Here is a 19323-nt window from a genome sequence, read left to right as displayed (position 1 = left end):
GGCCCTGCCCGGGACGGGGGGACGCTGCCCGAGCCCGCTCTCCCTCCCCTCCCTGGAGGGAAATGGGTCTCCGTGTGCTGAGCCCCCCCCCCCGGCCCCCAGCAAGGCGGGGGGGGGACACCAGCGAGGCTGGGGGTCCCGCCGCCCTGTCCTCACTGCGGGCAGCCCGGGGCCGGTGACCCTGCACCGGGCTGCGGGGAGGGGGGGGGGGGTTTGCTCGGCCGAGCCCCCCAGCCCCGCGGGGGTACGTGGCCCCCCAAAGCCAGCGCGTGGCCCTGCACGTCCCCACACGCTGCCGTCTAGTGACAAGCAGCCGGAGCGGCGGCAGGACAAGGCGGGCGTCCAGAGCCCCGTCCCGCCCTTCGCCCCCCAGGGTCCCCCCGCAGGGGCCGCGGCTCTGCAGCACAAGCGTTCGTTGTCTTTCCACTCCCCTGGTTTTGCCCTCGGCAGCAGGGGCACGGGTTACTGGGGGGCTGGGGGGCACAGGGTGGGGGGGCACAGGGTGGGGGTCCAGCTGGCACCGCAGAGCCCCGGGAGCAGCCCAACGCTCCAGCCCCGTGCTCGGCCAGGCTGGCTTCTGGCCACACCGTGATGTGGGCAGCTCTTTGGGGGGCTCAGGCTGCACCCCAGCCCCTCCATCCCTGGTACCGGGGAGGTGGCTCAGCCCCGGGTGAGGGGGGACCGGGGCACCCCGGGTTGCTGGGGCAGGAGGAGGGTGCAAACACCCGCAGAGATGCGCCGTGTGCTGAGGGCTTGGGGAGCGATGCCGGCCCCCCCAGCCCTGCGCCCCAGCCCGTGGCTGAAGCCGGGGGGTTGAGGAGTGCTGTGGGGCCCTGCGGCCCTTCGGCTGCTCTGAACTGAGGGAAGTGGGGGGGGGGGGCACCACTCTGGGGGTCCCAGGCGGAGAGCTGGATCCGTCCTTCTGCAAGAGAAAGCCCCCGGTAGGAACACCCGAGGCTGCGGGGAGCAGGCGGCAGCGGGACGTGACCTCCCCTCGCTGCCACGGGGGCTGGGGAGCAAATAAAAGGGGGGGGGAAGAGGGATCCCCCCCAAGAAAGAATAAGGGGGCACCCGGATTTGAACCGGGGACCTCTTGATCTGCAGTCAAATGCTCTACCACTGAGCTATACCCCCGCCGTTGTGCACGGCTGGGCTGGCTCGGGTAGTGGCAGCACTGCAGGGCCAGGCCCCACGCACACCCACGCACACCCACGCACACCCACCACGCACGCAGCTGCAGCGCGCACACACACACACACACACACACACACTCATACACTCTCTCTCTCTCAGGCACACACGCACCCCCCCATCTCACCTGCCCCACACAGCACACACGCACGGTCCCCCCCCACCCCTGCCTGCACAGCGGGTGGGGGGCGCAGAGGCAGGACCTGGCCCCCACACTCATCCCGGGCCTCAGCGGTTGCGGGGGGACGCGGTGCCAGCAGCCCCAGAGCCCCATCTGCAGAGAGCGGGACGGAGCCAAGCCCAGAGTTTTCTGCAAAGCCAGGCCCAGGCCGTGCACCCCGCCGCAGGGCTCAGGGGGCTGGGGGAGCGCACGGGCCCCCCCAAGAGCTACCGGGGCTGGGGGAGCCCCAGGGCTTTGGGGGAGCAGAGCTGTCATGCAGGGCCTCGGTGGCGCTGGGGGGGATTAGCCGGAGACCGACGGGGAGAGCGCCCAGCAGGAGACGGATGGGGGGAGCAGCCGTGATTGTGCCCAACGAGCAAGGTCAATATTTGCTCCCTAAGCCGCTGTGCAAACGCGTGCAGGGCGAGCGAGGGCGGCGCGCAGGGCCGGATCTGGGTGTCCTGGCCTGCAGCCTGCCCCGGGCACCGGCACCTCCTGGACCGCGGGGAGAAAGGAGGTTTGGGGTCACCCCGGTGCAAGCAGCTGCGGTGGTTTTCCAGCCACCGGTTTGCGGTGTCCCCTCACTGAGCTGCCCCGTTTCCATGTGTCACCCATCAGCCTCACCGCCTTTCTTTGCACAGGCGGGGAAACTGAGGCACGAAGGCAAGGGGAATTGCCCAGGGCAGCAGAGTCCCAGAGAGGGAAACCCTGAGAGAGGATCATCTCCTTCCCTGAAGCAGGGCACATCCCTGAAGCCCGAAGGAGGGGAGACCCTGGTGCACCCCGCTTCCAGCGAGCCACCAGCTCCCATCCTGCCCCAGCTGCCCCTGGGGACAAAACCCACCCGGAGCGTTGCCTGCAGCCCCCCGTGCCACAGTCCGGCAACTGGGAACCAGCCCTGGGGTGGCTCTTCCTGCTGCAGAGTGTATTGGAGAGGTCGGGGTGAGCGCGGAGTGGCCCTGGCTTAGCCCCCCCACGTGTCTGGGGACGCGGCGGTGGCATTGTCTGGGGGATCCGCTCAGGGGAAGCCATTTGCGGGTTTGCCCAGCGCCGGTGCCAGCTCAGCCGGGAGATAAGGGCCGGGACACGCAAACACCTCGTTTGCAAAGCGGTTAGGGAAGGTGCAAAGTCCGTCACCCCCCCGGAGACCTGTGTGCACAGGGGGTGGCAGATGGGGCATGTGCCAGGGAGCGGGGGGGACAAAACGCAGGCCAGATGCCAACCGCGTGCCCACCGCTGCCCTTCCTGGGGGTCACAGCGTTTGCCCCCTGCTCTCTCCTTCCGCCTCCCCCTCGTCCCCGCTGCCCACCGCATCCCACTGCCGCGGGAAAGGGGGGGACAAACCGGGGAGCCGAAGCCCTCTGTTGCATGGAGCCGCTTGCTGCCTGGCAGGGTGCTGGCACCCGTCGCCACCCCGAGCCGTGGGGGGACGCGAGGGACTGGCGGGGACCCAGGGCACCCCGGGCTGCACCCAGGGCTGCATGGGGCCGGCGCTGGAGCCCACCAGGCGCCGGAGCCAGACTGCTCCGAGGGGGCCGTTTACTTTGGGGCTGTTGCACCCAGCGAGGGGAAGGCTGGCAATTATGTTAATCCCTTAACCCCTGATTGCCTCCTCCTTCCCCATTAGGTGGGCAAACATTTTTAGCAGCGGGGGCCAAGATAGGCCGTGGGCTACATATACCCAGCGCCCCAGGCCCGAGCACCCAGTGCCACCCGCCAGCAGCATGCCGATGTCCCCAGCCCTCCTCTGCCTCATCGCCTCGCTCCTGCCCGCTGCCTCCGGCTACCTCTGGGCCTGGATGTACTCCTTGCCCCAGCACCCACCCGACGAAGCCGCGCTGGGCAGAAGCGCCACCCCGGGGGACAACCTGGAGGAGGTGAGCGGTGGGTGCTCCCCCCACGCCCCGGGTTCCTGGGGGAGAGGAGGAGGGGGGGGGGGGGGGTGTGCACTCGCAGCGGGGGTTTGCAGCAGGGTGGGAGCAGAATTTGCAGCTGGGGGTGCAGCCGGGGCGGGGACGGGGGCGAGACCCGGGGCCGGGGGGGGCGGCGGGGCCGGGAGGGAGCGCGGGCGCGGCGGGCGGCGCCGGGCGCTCCAGTGGCGCAATCGGTCAGCGCGCGGTACTTATAGGGCAGTACGCGGAGCAATGCCGAGGTTGTGAGTTCGAGCCTCACCTGGAGCAGGACTTTTACGGGCTCCGGTAGCTACACCGTCCCCACCCGCCGGGTTTTCTTTTCCTGAGAGAGAAAAACCCTGGAACCGCAGCGGGGGTGCGGGGGGTCCCGCAGGGATGGGTCTCCCATCCCCGCTGTGTCCCAGCCTGGCCGAGCGCTGCTGAGCTGCCCCCGGCCTTTGCCCCCCCCCCCCCCCAAACACTCCCACGCGCAGCCCTGCTGTGCTTTGTAATGTGCAAACGGACAGGTTTTGCCCCAGGCTGCTGTTTCTGGCCTGTCCCAGGGTCGGGGATGGGGGTCAGGGATGGGGTGAGGGATGGGGTCCGGTCCCCCTGACGTGCTGCGTCCCCCCGCGCAGGTGACGGCGTGCAGCCCGGCCAGCCCCTGCACCCACGGGCACTTCTGCGACGAGCACTTCGGGCTGTGCTTGCCCACGCGCCCCGCGGGGCAGTACTGCCGCCGGGACACCCACTGCGCCCACGGCCTCCTCTGCATGTTCGGAAAGTGCCAGCAGCCCGTGCCTGACGGGCAGGAGGGTGAGCAGGGGTCTGGGATGGGGTTGGGGGGGGACAGGGACACAAGGGACAGCCCCCCCCCCCCCCCCAACCCTGGGAGCTGGGGGACACAGCGCTGGTGTGGTGGGGGACAACGATGGTGCAAAGCCAACAGGTGCTGGGGGCACCCAGCCCCATTGCTCCCAGCCCCTGCAGCTCCATCCCTGTCCCCCAGCCTGGAGATAGGGTGGGGGGTCCCCCCTCCCCTAACCCCACTTTCCGCCCCGCCAGGAGCCCGGTGCCAGCGGGACGAGGACTGCGGCGCGGGCGGCTGCTGTGCGCGGCAGCACGGCGAGCGGGTGTGCCAGCGGAGACTGGCACTGGCCCAGAGCTGCCATGTGCCCCCCGGGGGTCTGGCCTTCAGCATCAACCAGGTCTGCCCCTGCCAGGCCGGCCTGGTCTGCCGGGCCACCGCACCCGGCAGAGAGTGAGTACGGGGCTGCTGGGGACCCCTGAGCCGGGGAGGGGGAGTGGGGGACACCTGGGTCCTGCCCCGGGTGGGGGGGATGGAAACGGGGCAGGGGACCGAGGTGCCACCAACGTCCCCGCGTCCTCTCCGCAGGAAGGCGTTCGAGTACTGGCCGGAGAAGAGTGAGTGGAGGTGCCGGCAGCCCTGAGCCGCAGCGCTGTATTTATTCCCTGTAAATAGTGTGTCCAGAGCTGGCCGCGCGCCCGTAAACCCGGCGGAGCACTGTGCTGAGCCCGGCTGCTGCCGGCGACCATCACCCTGGCAGCGGGGCGGCAGGAGCCCCACTAACTCCTGCTTCAGGTCTTCGCCCCTTCACAGGAGCCGGGCAGGTCCCAGCTCCGTCCCTGTCTCTGCCCTGGCAGTGCCCCTTCCCCAGGCACCCGCTGAAGGCCTGCCCCAGGGAGAGATGTGGGGGTCACTGCAGAGCTGAGTTGTGCCCGGTCTCAGCACCGGGCCCCCAGCAGCCGCTGACCCCGTGCGTGTCCCCCCACGCAGACCCCACCAGGCACGGCCACGGGGCAGGTCTCACCGAAATGTTTATTACAAAGAACCAAGCGAGCGGGGCGAGTCCCCCCACACACCAATGAGAATAAATAAATAAAATACACTTTGTCGGGTCTTTAAATAAAAGTTTGTGGAGTGACATAAATACGGGATGTCCCTCTGCCCGCGGGAGGGCCGGGGGGCCCACTGCCCGGACCCCGGCCACCGCGGGGGCGAGCACTGGGGCAGGCGGGTCTCAAAGCACTTGGCAGGCAGCGACACCGAGTCCCACCCCTCAAAAAAAGGGGAAACTGAGGCACACAATGGGCAGAGGCGGCTTGGCAGCGGCAGAGCTGGGTGCCCCTGAGCCCCCCGACCTGGGCTGGCAAGGCTGGTGGTCTGGGTAAGGCAGTGACCCCGGGGACCCCCAGCATCATCCCAGGGGGGGGCGGGGGGGGGTGGCCAAGGGGCTGCCCCATAAGTGGGGCAAGCCCAGCCCCACAGTGAGGGTTGGATGTGGGGTGTCCCCACCCCACTCTGGTGTGGTCACCCCTGCAGAGGTGGGGGGACGAGGGACGCTCCGGGGCGGGCGCAGGAGAAGGCAGTGCCCCGGGGTGCTGGGGGGGCCAGGGGGGGCAAAGGCAGCCCTGCCGGGCAGGGGGTACAGACAGACAGGCTCACAGACAGACGGACACAGCTGGATGGGACAAGAGCGGACAGGCACGGCGGGGGGTTGGCACGGGGGGTGGGGGGCAGGGGCCTGGCGCTGCCCGGCGCTCCCCGGCAGTCCCAGGGAAAGGGGGGATGGCGCGGGGCCCCCCAGGGCAGAGGGACCCTCCGGGTGCTGCCGCGGCTGCGGCGGGCCGGGGCTGGGCAGCTGTTAGCACGTGTTAGACCCGCCCAAACTGGCTCAGATTTGCCCCCCCCCCCCCATTCAGGCAGAGCCCCCTCTAAGGCAAACACATGCAAACTGCCCCCCCCGGGCAGGCAGCACCCCAGGGGGGCACAGCCTGGGGCAGCAGGGACCCCTCCACTGCCTGCAGCACCCCAAAGCCCTGCACACACCACACACGCATGCACCCCCCCCACACACAGCTGCTGGGGGGCCGGGGGGGGGCTGTGGGTTGCAGCCCCGCAGGGGTGCAGTGCCAGGATGCAGGCACTGGCTAGGGGTGGGGGGCAGCTGGCAGGGACCCCCCCACTACCACCAGCAGCTCAGGGGTCCCCCCTGCAGCCGGGTGGCAAACAGCACCATGGAGAAGCGGGGGCACCCGGGGCGGGGGTGGGCAGCCAGCAGGCAAGGGCTGGGTGGGGAGCACGGCCCCCCACCCCGTGCCCGGGGGCAGGGGACGGGGACACGCCGGCCGTGGGCAGAGCCCCCGGGGTCCCCTTTGGTCACTTGCTCTCCCTTGCGGGGCAGGGAGGGCCCGAGGCACCGCGAGATGCTGGGGGGCTGCGGCGGGGGGAGAGACCCCTCCACACCACGGAGTGGGGCAGGGGGAGCCCCCGGGGCAAAGCAGGGGCTCCCCACGGCACGGCCGGCCAGGCTCGGGGGGGGGGGGGGCACAAAGGCAACCAGCGGGGCTCTCCCCCACCCCAAAACCAGTGCCTGGGGGGGGGGGGCCTCCCCTGCCTGCACCCCCTCACCCTAACGGATGTAAACGTCCTGGCCCCAGCCCTCCACATCGCTCTGGTCGAGGCCGAGGGTCTCCGGTGGGTCGGGGCAGTAGCGGTCCTGGCCCTTGGCTCGGCCCCGCAGCCCCCGGGTCTCGCGCCCAGGCTCGTCCTCGTCCCAAGCACCGGGGCGCTGGTGGCCGGGGGGGACGCGGGGTGCGGCACCGGGGGGACCCAGCGGCTCCTCCTCGCCGGGGTCCATTTCAATGTCCATGCAGCAGGAATCGCCGGGCTCCGTGCCGGCCGAATCCCGGCTGCCCGGGGTCTCCGAGTCGAAGGTGTCCTGGCGGGACAGGCTGCGGGGGGCCGGGCGGGCGGGCAGCGGGAGGGGTCGGCCCTGCCCGCGGCCCCCCACCTCGCCCGGGCCCTGCCGGAGGCGGCCATGCTCCCCCTCGCACGGTGGCTCCCCAGGCACTAGGTACGGACCCTGGTTAGGAGAAGCAACCACACCGTGCAAGGAAGGACGGACGGACGGACGGACGGGGGGGTTAGTGGGGGGGTGGGTTAGCCGCGGGGCTGGCGGGGGGCACATGCGCTCCTGCCCAGCCTGGTTTGCCCGCACCGCACCGCTCACCCGGGACACGACGGTGGCAGGTCTCAGCCCACCGCCAAATGGCACCGGGGTGGAGGGGTCGCCAGGGCAGGGCCAGGGCAGGAAGGGGGTGACGGGGTGGGGGGGAGGAAGAGCGGCGCGGGGAGGGCTGCGGGGAGGGGGCTGGCACGCCAGCAGCGTCCCGCTCGCTGGAAGAATTAGCGACAGACAACACAGGACAGACATCCCTCTGCCTCCGGCCCCGGGTGGGTGCTGCTGCAGACCCCCCCGGGCTCAGCATCGTGAAGCCCACGGTGGGACGGGGCCCTGCAGCCCCCTCCCAGCCGGCCCTCGCCCACACCGGGACACCCCATAACCCCTCGCCCCCGCCGCAGCTCCCCCAGAGCTGCAGAGAGGCGTGGGAGCGGGGGCTCTGGCACCCTGGCAGCCCCAGGGAGGCACAGAGGGGACCCGCACTCCCAGGGGGGTTTGGAGGGGGCAGATTCCTGGGGGCCCCCAATCCCCAGGGGGGCTCCAGGCCTGGGAGGGGGCACAGATCCCCAGGGGGACCCCGACCCTGGGCTTGGCGCCAGCGTCAGGCAGGGAGCAGATCCCTGGGGTGGCCCTGATCTGGGGAGAGCAGATCCCTGGGGCTGATCCTAGGGATAGCCCCAAACCTCGGATGGGGAGCAGGTCCCGGGGGCGGGGGGGGGCAATCCCAGGGGTGACCCCAAACCTGGGGGGGGGCTGCAGTTCCTCAGGGTGGCCCCAAACCCAGGGGTGACCCCGAACCCGGGGGGCTGCAGTTCCTCAGGGTGGCCCCAAACCCAGGGGTGACCCCAAACCCTGGGGGCTGCAGTTCCTCGGGGTGGCCCCAAACCCAGGGGGGGGAGCGGGTCCCCACGGCCGGTCCTACCCCTGGGGGCTGCAGTACCCCTGGGGGGCCACAGGTCCCCAAGGGGGAGCCATCCCAAGGACGGTCCCACTCCTGGGGGGCTGCAGCTCCCTGGAGTGGCCCCGATCCCAGGGGTGTCCCTGAGGGCACGGCGGGGGGTGGGGGTGGGGGGTGGGGGGGCGTCCCCGCTGCCATCTCACAGCGCGTGCTCCTCGAGGGGTCCGGGGGGGCTGGGGGTGGTCTCGGTGCCCCCGCGCCCCCAGAGGCCCAGGTTCCTGCGCAGGGAGGTGAGCACCTGTACCTGGAGGTTGGAGACGGGCGCGGGGCTGGCGGCCAGGGCGGCGGTGGCCATGGTGCGGTTCAGCAGCGGGTTGGGGGGGTTGCTGCTGGGGGGGTGCGTCGCCTTCCAGTAGGCCTCCAGGTACTCGGCCAGGTGCTCGCAGGCCTCCTCCAGCTGGTTCTCGTCCAGCACGATGTCGAACATCTCCTGGGGGTGGGAGGAGACCATGGGGCAGGGCGGGGCAGGGTGGGGCAGGGCGGGGCAGGGCGGGGCATACTCACGGGCGGGCACTGCGCCAGCTTGTCGGAGGCCACCATCTGCACGTTGAGGTGCTTCGCCTGGGACTTGCCCCGGGACTTCACCAACCGCTGCAGCACCTGCGGCAGGAGAGGGCAGCCCGGGGTGGCCGCAGGGACCTGGCCCGCCATTGCCCGCCCCCCCCCGCCCCCCATCCCCGCAGTGTGGTGGGGCAGGGGCTGGGGCTGTCCCCCACCCGCCCCGGGGTCCGCACCGACCTTGGGGGAGGTGATTTTGATGTAGACGATGATGGGGGCCAGGGATGTCTTGGCCAGCTGGGCCGGGTGGTTGATGGTGTCGGCATCCAAGGCCACCAGCTGCAGCGTCCGGGCCAGCTCGAAGATGCGCTCGGTCTCGCTCTGGACCTCGGCTGCCGGGGCAGAGGGACAGCGAGAGTCAGGGGGACAGCGCGGGGGGACGGGCGAGCATGTGGGGGCTGTGGGGACAACTGCTGGGAGATGTGATGAGGGGAACGGGACAGGGACAGGACCAGGAGGGGTCTTGTACTGGGACTTGGCCGCTCCAGTGTCACCCCAGCCCCAGGGACGGGGGGGTTCACTGCAGGAGGGAGGTGGCAGTGGGCTCCCAGCGCTGGCACCGGCTGGGCGAGGAAGGGGCAAAGCCCCCCGGACCACACGCACTTGGGGTGGGGGTTCAGACGGGGCTGTGTGACCAGGGTGTCCCCAACCCTCAGACTCTGCCCAGGTGGCCGGACCCTGCTGCGTCCTGGAGCCTGGTCACGGCCAGGCAGGGAGGACGGGGATCCAAGGGGACACGTCCCCCATCGCCCCCCGCCAGGCAGGGGGCTGCCAGGGGTCCCGGCGGGTCCAAGCTACATACCCAAGACATCTGTATCAGGAGCAGGGGAGGAAGGAAGCAGCGCGGAGGGGAGGAAACTCAAAGGAAAGGAGAAAAAGGAAAGGAAAGAAAAACACAACAGAGAGAAGATAAAAGGGGAGGAGGGGGAGAGAGACTGAGTCAAACCGGCCGGGGGGAGCGCAGGGCCCCGGGTCCCCCCCGTGTTAGTCACCCCACGGCAGTGGACCCCCCACCTCACCCCCACAAGCCGTGCCCCGACACGGGCGGGACGAACACCCCGGGACGGACAGGCTGGGGGACGGGAGGCTGCTGGGCTGATACAGATGGAGGCTTGGGGGGGGTCTCGCTGCCCGGCCGGGCGGGGGTCAGCGCGGGGCGGCCTTACCCAGGCTGGAGCGCGTGCTGGAGCGCTCGATGATGGTGTGCTTGCTGGGGTTGTTCAGGACGGAGCGCTTGGCCAGGGAGATGTCAGCCGTCACCCGCGTGATGGAGATCCTGCGAGACGGAGAGGGCGTGAGCGGGTGGGGGGAGCAACAGGGGGTGCACCCCCCCCCCCCCCCCGTGTTACACACCCACCCTCTTGGGGGGCAGGACGGGACCCTCCTTCCACCCCCTTCCTCCCACCCCACGCACAGGGCTGCCTGGAGCTGGAGCCACAGGACCCCTGCTCCTAAGGGGAGCGATCGCCCCCAACAGCAAGAACCATGGGGCAGGGCTGAGGGTCCCCCCACGGGGTTGGGGTCCCCCCATGGTGTTAGGGGTCCCCCCATGGGATCAGGTGTCCCCCTTTGGTGTATGGGGTCCCTCTATGGGGTGAAGGGTCCCCTTGTGGTGTTAGGGGTCCCCCCATGGGCTGAAGGGTCCCCCCGTGGCGTTAGGGGTCCCCCCATGGGGTGAAGGGTCCCCCCGTAGTTTTAGGGATCCCTCCATAGGATTAGGGGTCCCTCTATGGGGTGAAGGGTCCCCCCGTGGCATTAGGGGTCCCCCCATGGGATTGGGGTCCCTCTATGTGGTGAAGGGTCCCCCCATGGCATTAGGGGTCCCCCCATGGGATTAAGGGTCCCTCTATGGGGTTAGGGGGTCCCCCCGTGGCGTTAGGGGTCCCCCCATGGGATTAAGGGTCCCTCTATGGGGTGAAGGGTCCCCCCGTGGCGTTAGGGGTCCCCCCGCCACGCAGCCGCCCGTCTCACCTGCCGTCAAAGCGATGCTTCAAGAAGTCGAAGAGGGCTTTCTGCATCATGTCCGTGACCTGGGGAGGGAGGAAGGCAGGGAGGAAGAGCATGGAGCCGGGGTCCCCCCCGCATCCCCCCGCATCCCCGTGCCCCCCACTCCTCACCTCGTAGCCCTTCAGCGACGGCCCCACCAGGATGATGGGCCGCATGGAGGGCACCACGTCGTACGGGGGCACGTGCTCGGCCTGCGGGACAGAGCCGGGCGTTAGCGGGGCCGGGGACACCGGGGGACGCTCGGCTTCGCCCCTGCGAGGGCAGCTCTGGGGATGGGATGGGGCTGCAAGCGGGGGGCACCCCGTCCCCTCCCCGCGGGCCCTCCCGGGGGGTCCTGACGCTACTCACCGATTTCTGCTTCTGCTTCGCTACGTCCCGAGAGGCCGCACGGGGCCGGGGGGGGGAGCGAGAGAAGACAAACAAGGCATGCGTGTTACCCGCGGGCGTGGGGAGCGGGGACACCGAGCCGGGCTGGGGGGCCCGGGGATGTCTGTGTCCCCCGGGGGTCTGCCCCAGGGGATGCGCCTGTCCCCCCCCGGGGGGCTGCCCCACGAGCGTGTTTCACACGAAGCATCGCCCTGCTCTTAGTTAGATTTGGGGTGCAAGCGGGGGCTCTGCGGGGCTGGGACAGAGGGGTGGGGTGGGCGGCGAGGGGTGGCTTGGGCCCCCCGGGCCTGCTCGCCCCCATAAGCCCTTGCAGACCCCCCCCCCCCCCCCCCGCCCCAGGCTGTGGTTGTGCCCAAACCCCCCCCCAGCTTCTGCCCAGTTTAGGGGGGAGGAACGGTCCATTCCCATTCGCGGGGGAGATGAGACACGGGCCGTGCTGGCACACACCATGCGCACACTGGGGGACCCCAGGCAGCGGGGGGGGGTGCGGGGGGGGGCACGGACGTATCCATCCCATGGACCACGGCGGGGGGGGAAGGCAGCCACGGACTGATCCATCCCACGGACCACGGGGGGAGGCAGCCATGGATTGATCCATCCCATCGACCATGGGGGGAACAGAGCCACGGACTGATCCATCCTACGGCCCATGGGGGAGGCAGACATGGATTGATCCATCCCATGGCCCACGGGGGGAGGCAGCCATGGATTGATCCATCCCATGGCCCATGGGGGGAGGCAGCCGTGGATTGATCCATCCCATAGTCCACGGGGGGAGGCAGACACGGACTGATCCATCCCATGGTCCACGGGGGGAGGCAGCTGTGGATCGATCCATCCCATGGATCATGGGGGAACACAGCCACGGACTGATCCATCCCATGGATCATGGGGGAACACAGCCACGGACTGATCCATCCCATGGTCCACGGGGGGAGGCAGCCACGGACTGATCCATTCCATGGTCCACGGGGGGAGGCAGCCATGGATTGATCCATCCCATGGCCCATGGGGGGAGGCAGCTGTGGATTGATCCATCCCATCGACCATGGGGGAATAGAGCCACCGACTGACCCATCCCATGGTCCACGGGGGGAGGCAGCCACGGACTGATCCATTCCATGGTCCACGGGGGGAGGCAGCCATGGATTGATCCATCCCATGGCCCACGGGGGGAGGCAGCCATGGACTGATCCATCCCATCGACCATGGGGGAACAGAGCCACCGACTGACCCATCCCATGGTCCACGGGGGGAGGCAGCCACAGACCGATCCATCCCATGGCCCATGGGGGGAGACAGCCATGGACTGATCCATCCCATCGACCATGGGGGAACAGAGCCACGGACCGATCCATCCCATGGCCCACGCAGGGAGGCAGCCACGGGCTGATCCATCCCATGGCCCACGGGGGGGAGGCAGCCATGGACTGATCCATCCCATCGACCATGGGGGAACAGAGCCATGGACTGATCCATCCCATGGCCCACGCAGGGAGGCAGCCACGGACTGACCCACCCCATGGTGCACGGGGGACACCCCCGTCGCCCCATCCCCTGCAGACACTCATGCCCATGCTGTGGCGCGGGGACACGCCGTGGCAGCGCAGGCAGGGTGCTCGGGCAGCGCGTGGCCCCCAGCACCCGGCGGGTGCCCCCGCAGCCCCCGCCAGCCCTCCCAGGCAGTGTTAGGGCAGGCAGGGTGCAGCAGGCGAGCGCGGGGCCGGTGGGTGCCGTTACCTTCCTAAAGAAGGGGATGCGCTTGGTGTGGGCGGGGGGGGTGGTGACACTGCTCACGCTACTCTTAGGGGAGCGGTGGGTCTCCATGGCCTCCTCCTCCTCTAACTCATCGGGGTCAAAGGCAAAGCTAGGCATGTCCAGAGCACCTGGGGACGGAGGGGCAGCCGGAGCCGGGGAGAGGGGAGGGAGAAAACAAGAGCGATAATGGCGATGGAAGAAGGGAAAAATGGAGACGGGGGGGGGGCTGGGAAGAGCGGGAACGTGGTGGGGATGGGAGGGGGAGAAGCAGGGGAGAGGGGTCCACGGGGATGGGGGTGCACCCGCCTGCCTGCACCCGGGGCGGAGGGGCTGTGGACGAGGGGGGGTTACCCGGGGTGGGAGGGGGGGGTTGAAGGACCCCCCAGGCTGGACCTGCCCTGCTCACGCCAGGGGCTGCGGGGACGCCGGACACTCTTACCGCTGGCTGGGGGGGTCGGCCGGCGGGTCCCCGTCACCACGTCGCCCAGGCTGGAGCTGGAGTTGTCCCCCGATTTGCTGGATGGGAGAAGCACAGAGAAGGGGGATGGGGGTGAGGGTGGGATGGAGGGGCCACGGGGAGCCGGGGGGGGGATGTCAGGGATGAGCCCCCACCTCGAGCTCAGGCGGTTCTGCCTCATTTTCTGCTCCTGCAGCAGCCGCATGTTCTCCAGCTTGACGGGGCTGGGGATGAAGCCCACCTCGCAGCCCTCCTTCACCAGCCGCCCGATCCACCAGTCGTTGTTGTACTTCTACGCCGGGGAGGGGAAGGAAACCACCTGAAACCCCCAAACGCCCACCCCCAGGGCTGCCACCCCCAGCGTGACCCCAGCCCCGCACCCCTGCCAGCCCCCCCAGCCCGTTCCCCACCTCCTTGATGTGCAGGAAGTCTTTGGGCTCGAAGCAGATGGCCATGCCCTGCACCGGCATGTCGTCGCTGGCGGATGGGTTATAGCCGACGTTCGTCCTCACGGCAAATGCCACCGGCTTCGTCTGCCAACAGGAGAGGGCTCAGCATCTTCCCCCACCCCAAACCGCAGAGAACCCCCCGCAATGACAGCCGGTCCCCCCTCGGGCCAGGCAGGTGCCGGTACCAGTGCCGGCGTGACCAGCCGGGCAGCGGGGCTGGCTCGGCTCCTACAGGCACCGCGGCTGTGCCGGATCCTGGGCTGGCGACACCGTGGCCACAGCACCCCGGGGAGCTAACAAGGGGCTCATTAGCTAATTGCCCTGGGCCCGCAGCCGAGGTGCGATGGGTGCTCAGCCAAGGTGAGAACCCAGGCATCCGGGCTCCCAGTTCCACCCAGTAGACCCCACTGCCTTCCCAATGCCACCCAGTGATGCCGAGACCACTGCTTCAGGGGACGGGATGCCACGGGGACGGAGAGCAGGAGGGCTGGGGGGTCCCTGTGCCAGGGGTCAGCCCCTTCCCGCAGTGGGTCCCTGGGCAGGGGGTGCGGAGGGGCTGGGAGGGTGGCAGAGGGCTAGGTGCCTGCCCTGGGGGAGGCGAGGGCAGGCCGGGGGGTCTCCAGCCCAGCCGTCCCACCTTGGCTTTCTCCAGCTGTGCCATGGCCTGGCGCTCGGCCTCCTTGCGCAGCGCTTCCCGGTCCTCCTCCAGCGACACGTCCGAATCCGAGGGGCGGCTGGTGTAGGACTCCGCCGAGCCCTGGGAGAGTGGGGAGAGGGGTCAGCCCACGCCGTCCTCCCCCAGAGCAGGGAACCCAGCCCCAAGCCTGACCCCGTGGCCGTCTCCCCTCCTGGAACCCTCTCTCTTAAGGCTCGTGCCCATCATCGTGGCTTCTGGGCACGTTGGGGAGAAACCACCCCCGAAAGCTGCCTCCTCCCCAGGCAGGGGCACCTCCTGCCCGGTGGCATCCCGGCGGGGTTACGGCAGGCCGAGGGCCGACGCAGCTGTTCCCACCGCTCCGGCAGGGAACGTGATACCGAGCCGGCGCCTGCTGCCGTCCCGCTGCTGCCGGACTCCCCAGGCCTCTCGTCAGAGCCGGGAAGGCCATAAGGACCCCCCGCGCCTGCCCACCGCCCCCCGGCTGTCCCCTGCCCGGGGGAAGGCCGGCCAGGACAGCGCTGTTCCCCCCCAAGGGGTCCTGCGGCAATGGGGAAAGGGCCCTGCGGGGCGACCCGGGGTCACCCCAGGACAAGGTTGGAGCTGGGATGGGGTCAGAGACCCCCTGCTCGCCCCCCAGCCCCCTGGGACCAAAGCCCGGGCGGGGGGGCAGCGGGGACACCCACGGGCACCCCCAGCCCCGGGGCAGTGGGTGTCACGGGGGACGGCAAAGGCACCCACCGCCCCGGGGGGGCTGCCCCCCCTCCAGCCCCTCTGTAATCCCCCCCAAGCCCCACCAGAGCCCCCCGGGGTTGCGGGAGTCCCTGTCCCCAGTTTGCCCCATCCTTTCCAAACACCGGGGAGGTGGGGGCTGCTCTGCTTCGCACAGGCCCCCTACTCCCACCCATGGGGCAGCAGCCCCGCGAGGGACCCCCTCCCCAAAAGCCATGGGGCAGAGACCAGCTGCCCCATCGCCTCCTGCCACTGCTGGGGGTCTGGTCCCTCCTGAGCCCCCCAGCCCCATGGCGAGACTTGGAGGGGCCTTTGGGGGGGGTCACTCGGGGTCCAGCCACGATGCCCTCACCCCGCAGACCCCATGGGTCCCGCCAGCTCCTGGGACCACCCGCTTCAACCCCCACGGAGCCGAGGGGGACCCTGCAGCGAGGGCAGAGCCGGCAAGCCGGGACAGGAGGGTGCCGGGGGCCACGTCCTGGGTGCCGGGGGGCTGCGGGGCGGGGGGGGGACGCTCACCGGGGCAGCGGGGTGGTCTTTGCCGGCTATCTCCATGGTGGCAGGGCTGGGGGCGAGTGGGTCGGGCGGGCGCTGGGCTGGGGCACCCGTGGGTCAGGTTTCAGCCCTGGGACGTTCGCAGCCGCCCCGGGTATATTTAGCCCAGTGCCGGGCAGGGGGTGGGGGCCGGGGGGGGGCCACAGGGGCCGCTGCCAAGTCAGCAGCCCTTCTGGGTGGATGGGGCTGGGGAGGGCGGCTTTGATGCCAGTTGGGCGATGACAGGGCTGTGTCCCCTGCCTGGCACCCCCAGGAGGGACAGGGAACCCCCGGGGGCCTACAGGACCCCAGGTGCTCCCGATATGGGGGGGACGACTCCCCCCCCAGCACCCACTGCAGGGCAGAGCGGGGACGGGGGGCACAGCCGGGTCTGGCTCAGCCATTGCAATGCCCGCACTCCCCCCAGGCCGGGCTCCGTTGCAAACCGGGACCCCCCTCCTCGATCCCCAGGGGGACAAGGACCCCCGCAGACAGGCAGGTCGCCCGGGACCCCCCAGGACAGCTGCCCCCCCACACCGCTCACCTGCCGGACGAAGCTGTTGGAGGTGGTGTCGGACGAGGTGCTGCCGTCCGAGCGCTTGAAGCGGCTCTTGCGCTTGCTGTACTTGGCCTGGGGAGAGGAGAGGGGGGGCAGGAGGGGAGCGCTGGAGCCCCAGGATGTGGGGGGCAGCTCTGCGCCCCCAGCCCCAGCTGCCAGGGATGCTCCGTCCCCCTCCACCCCCTCCCTGCAAGCAAACCCAGCTCTTGGCGGACAAGAGAAGGGAAACTGAGGCAGGGAAGGGGATGGGGTTGCCCCCCTACTTGGGGGCCATGCAGCCCCCTCCCCAGGGACCCGGCATCGCCTTATCCAGGGGGTCTGGATCTCCGATCTCCACGGAGAGGACAGGGAGCTGGTGGGGCTGACCGGATTTGGGGAAGAGCCTGGCCGCAGCCCCCGAACACCGCGGGCTCCCCAGCCCCGGCCAAACCAGAGCCCAACCAGTGCTCGGGGGAGGTGGCTGCTATGGGGGCACCCCACGCACGCCCGCGTCCCCACGCCGCCTCCCCAGTACCCGAGCCCCGCACACGCGTGTGCACACACACCCCCCCCAACATGGGCACCGTCCCCTCGCCCATGCACGCTCCATGTAAAGGGGTTCACACACGTGTGCACCCCCACGCCCACCCACACCAGCCAGCACCTGCCCCACGCCCCCACGGGACCCCCCGCTTCCTCCAGTGCCTCCTGCTGGGATGGACCAGAGGAGACGGGGATGCTCCAGTGCCCCCCCTGCAGCACTTCCTTGGTGGGGGGGATGCCAGAGCACGCTGGGGGGGGTGGCCTGGGGGGCCGAGAGGCTGGGACGTGCCGGGGAGAGCAGGGCTGTCACCTCCCCGGTGTCTCGGAGGGACAGCTGGGCCCAGCTGCCACCCAGCCTGGGGATGGGTGGTCCCCGCACCAGGCAGCACCGGGTATTTTTAGGTCCTTCGCCCCCAGCCCCAACCCCCCCGGCCTCCCCACCCCACCCCACCCGCTGCTCCCAACAGGGGATGGACATGGCTGGGGCTTGGCGGTGACAGTCCCTGGGGTGGGGACAGTGGCCCCGCTGCCGGCGTGGGGTTCACTGCAGCCACCCCCCCACCTTGGAGGCAGGGGAGACACCCAGCCCTGCCAGCACCCGGGTGGCTGGATGTGGCCAGGGCTTCTGTCTCCATCCCCTGTCTCCCCCCCCCTCCAAACTGTCACCCCAACCCGTTGATACTCCCCAGGCTGCCACAGAGAGTGGGGGTCTGTCCCCACGGGGGTGTGCGGGGTGGGGACAGCACCCAGTCAGACTATGGGGATGAGGTGCTGCACTGGTCCGCGGTGTGTCCCCCCCCCCATTGGGACCAGCCAGGGACACATCCCTTCCCCGTCCCCCCCTTTCGGGGGACAAGGTGGGGGGGGACAAGGTTTGGGGGGGACACCACCCCGGCAGAGTTTTCCCAATTCCTAAAAGTTTCCCAATGCGCACAACACCCCCCGCACCCACCTCCCCACCCCGGGGTGCTCCGGGTGGGCAAACCCCAGGGGTGTGGGAGGGGGGAGCAGTGACACAGCAAGCAGCACAGAGCCCCCCCCCATCCCCTCCAAACCTGGGGGGCCGGACACCCCCTTCCCTGGGATGCTTGGTGTTATGGGGAGGGGGGGGTGACTGCATTCGGGGTCCCTCCTGGGGTAGCTTGGTTATGGGTGGGGGGCACCCTGTTTTGCATGCTGGGGGGGGAGGTGAAATCACCCCCGTTATGGGGTGCAGGGGTTGGGATGGGGGGGGGAATCGATGGGAACCCTGGGGCTGCGCGCGATGGTACCGACGCAGCCCCCCCTCCCTCGTCCCCAAATTCCCGGGGGTGTCACCTGGAGGGTGGCGTTGTCAAAGACGTCCATCTGGATGTCCTGCGTGGAGCTGTAAGGGGTACGGGCCATGCCGCCTTCCCGCACCATGGAGCTCGCCGGGGTCGGCGGGGGGACACACAGGGACAAGACGATGACGATGACGATGGAGCCCAGGCCTGGCCTCCGCCGTACCGGCCCCCGCGGTGACGGCGGCCCCGGCGTGCAGCGAGCGAGAGGAGGAGGAGGAGGAGGAGGAGAAGGAGGAAGGAGGAGTGGGGATGGCTGCAGGAGGGGACGAGGGATGGCGGGCGGCCGCCTCCGCCTCGGCCGCTCCCACCACGTTCCCGGGAGGGATGGGGGATGTGGGGATGCAGCCCCCTCCCCTCCCTTCCCAGGTAGGGGACCCCCAAAGCAGCTCCTTCCCCTGGGGGAAAAAAGGGGGGGTGATGAGGATCTCCCCTCCCCAAATGGGGGGGGGGACAGTGGTGCCCACTGTGGCTTGCACCCCCAGCCTTTAGCCTGGAGCAGGTTTGCTTGCTGGGGGCAACACCCCAAAAAGAGACTGGGGGGGGACACAGGGCCCCCAGGCTGTTGTGTGGCTCGGGGAGGGGATGTGCAGGGGCAGCTGTGCCCCCATCCCCAAATGACGGCACCCGGAGCGGGATGTGCCACAGTCTGGGGAACCCGGAACTCCCTCAGGACCAAGGCTGCCCCTAAACCTCCAGCTTCTCCCCCCAGACCCTCCCCAGCTGGGATCCCCCCAGCCTCAGAGCACCCCATGTCCCCCCTGAGCCCCTCTGCTCCCCAGGACACAGAGCCCCGACACAGAGCCATCTGCACACCCCATGTGAAGCATCCAGGGAAAGGGAACCCCGGGGACCCCACAGCAATGGGGGGATGCCTGAGGCTTATGGAGCCCATGTGCGGTGAGGAAGGGGCTGCACTTGGCACCCGCTGGCCCCCAGCGCAACTGCAGCCGCCCCGCAGGGACCCCAGCACTGTCCCTGCTTCCTCGTGCCAGCGGGTCCGAGGGGCAGACCACACGTGCTGGTGGGCGAGGGCTGCTGGCAGCCCGCACGGGTGCTGGCGTGTGCCGGGCAGGACGCAGCTTGCCTCTGCCCCCTCCCCAGGGAGCCCGCTGACGCTGGGGCTGATGGCCTCCTCCCCAGGCAGGACTGGGCTGAGACCTCCCACACTCATCTCACAGCAACTGCACCGCAGG

At 70.1% G+C, this 19323-nt stretch overlaps 1 protein-coding gene and 2 non-coding genes across 3 annotated transcripts; 1 reads left to right on the top strand and 2 right to left on the bottom strand.

The window, feature by feature from the left end:
- Positions 1 to 1062: 1062 nt before the first annotated feature.
- On the bottom strand, positions 1063 to 1134 carry TRNAC-GCA (transfer RNA cysteine (anticodon GCA)). Its single transcript has one exon. It is a non-coding gene; the product is annotated as a tRNA-Cys (tRNA).
- Positions 1135 to 3440: 2306 nt separating this feature from the next.
- Positions 3441 to 3531, top strand: TRNAI-UAU (transfer RNA isoleucine (anticodon UAU)). The gene is given in 2 exon segments: positions 3441 to 3478; positions 3496 to 3531. It is a non-coding gene; the product is annotated as a tRNA-Ile (tRNA).
- A 2423-nt stretch (positions 3532 to 5954) lies between these two features.
- Positions 5955 to 18812, bottom strand: CACNB1 (calcium voltage-gated channel auxiliary subunit beta 1). Its single transcript, XM_072886014.1, has 14 exons — positions 18123 to 18812; positions 16269 to 16355; positions 14441 to 14560; positions 13765 to 13887; positions 13510 to 13646; positions 13337 to 13413; positions 12880 to 13025; positions 10863 to 10943; positions 10717 to 10775; positions 9912 to 10021; positions 8926 to 9077; positions 8692 to 8787; positions 8432 to 8617; positions 5955 to 7130 (listed from the first exon to the last, which is right to left on the bottom strand). The coding sequence occupies exons 1-14, from the start codon at positions 18207 to 18209 to the stop codon at positions 6678 to 6680; spliced, it is 1914 nt and encodes a 637-aa protein (XP_072742115.1). The 5' UTR covers positions 18210 to 18812; the 3' UTR covers positions 5955 to 6677.
- Between the last annotated feature and the right edge of the window lie 511 nt (positions 18813 to 19323).

Source organism: Ciconia boyciana, chromosome 22 (genome assembly GCF_034638445.1).
Source record: "Ciconia boyciana chromosome 22, ASM3463844v1, whole genome shotgun sequence".
Lineage (NCBI taxonomy): Eukaryota > Metazoa > Chordata > Aves > Ciconiiformes > Ciconiidae > Ciconia > Ciconia boyciana.
This window is presented reverse-complemented; position numbering and strand designations above follow the sequence as displayed.

Excerpts from the sequence above, each read along its gene's own strand:
- CACNB1 (XM_072886014.1), bottom strand. The coding sequence starts at position 18,209 with ATGGTGCGGGAAGGCGGCATGGCCCGTACCCCTTACAGCTCCACGCAG. Across the intron at positions 13,647-13,764 it reads ACTTCCTGCACATCAAGGAG|AAGTACAACAACGACTGGTG; the intron begins GTGGGGAACGGG and ends TCCCCGGCGTAG. Across the intron at positions 7,131-8,431 it reads CGCCCGTCTCCAACCTCCAG|GGTCCGTACCTAGTGCCTGG; the intron begins GTACAGGTGCTC and ends TCTCCTAACCAG.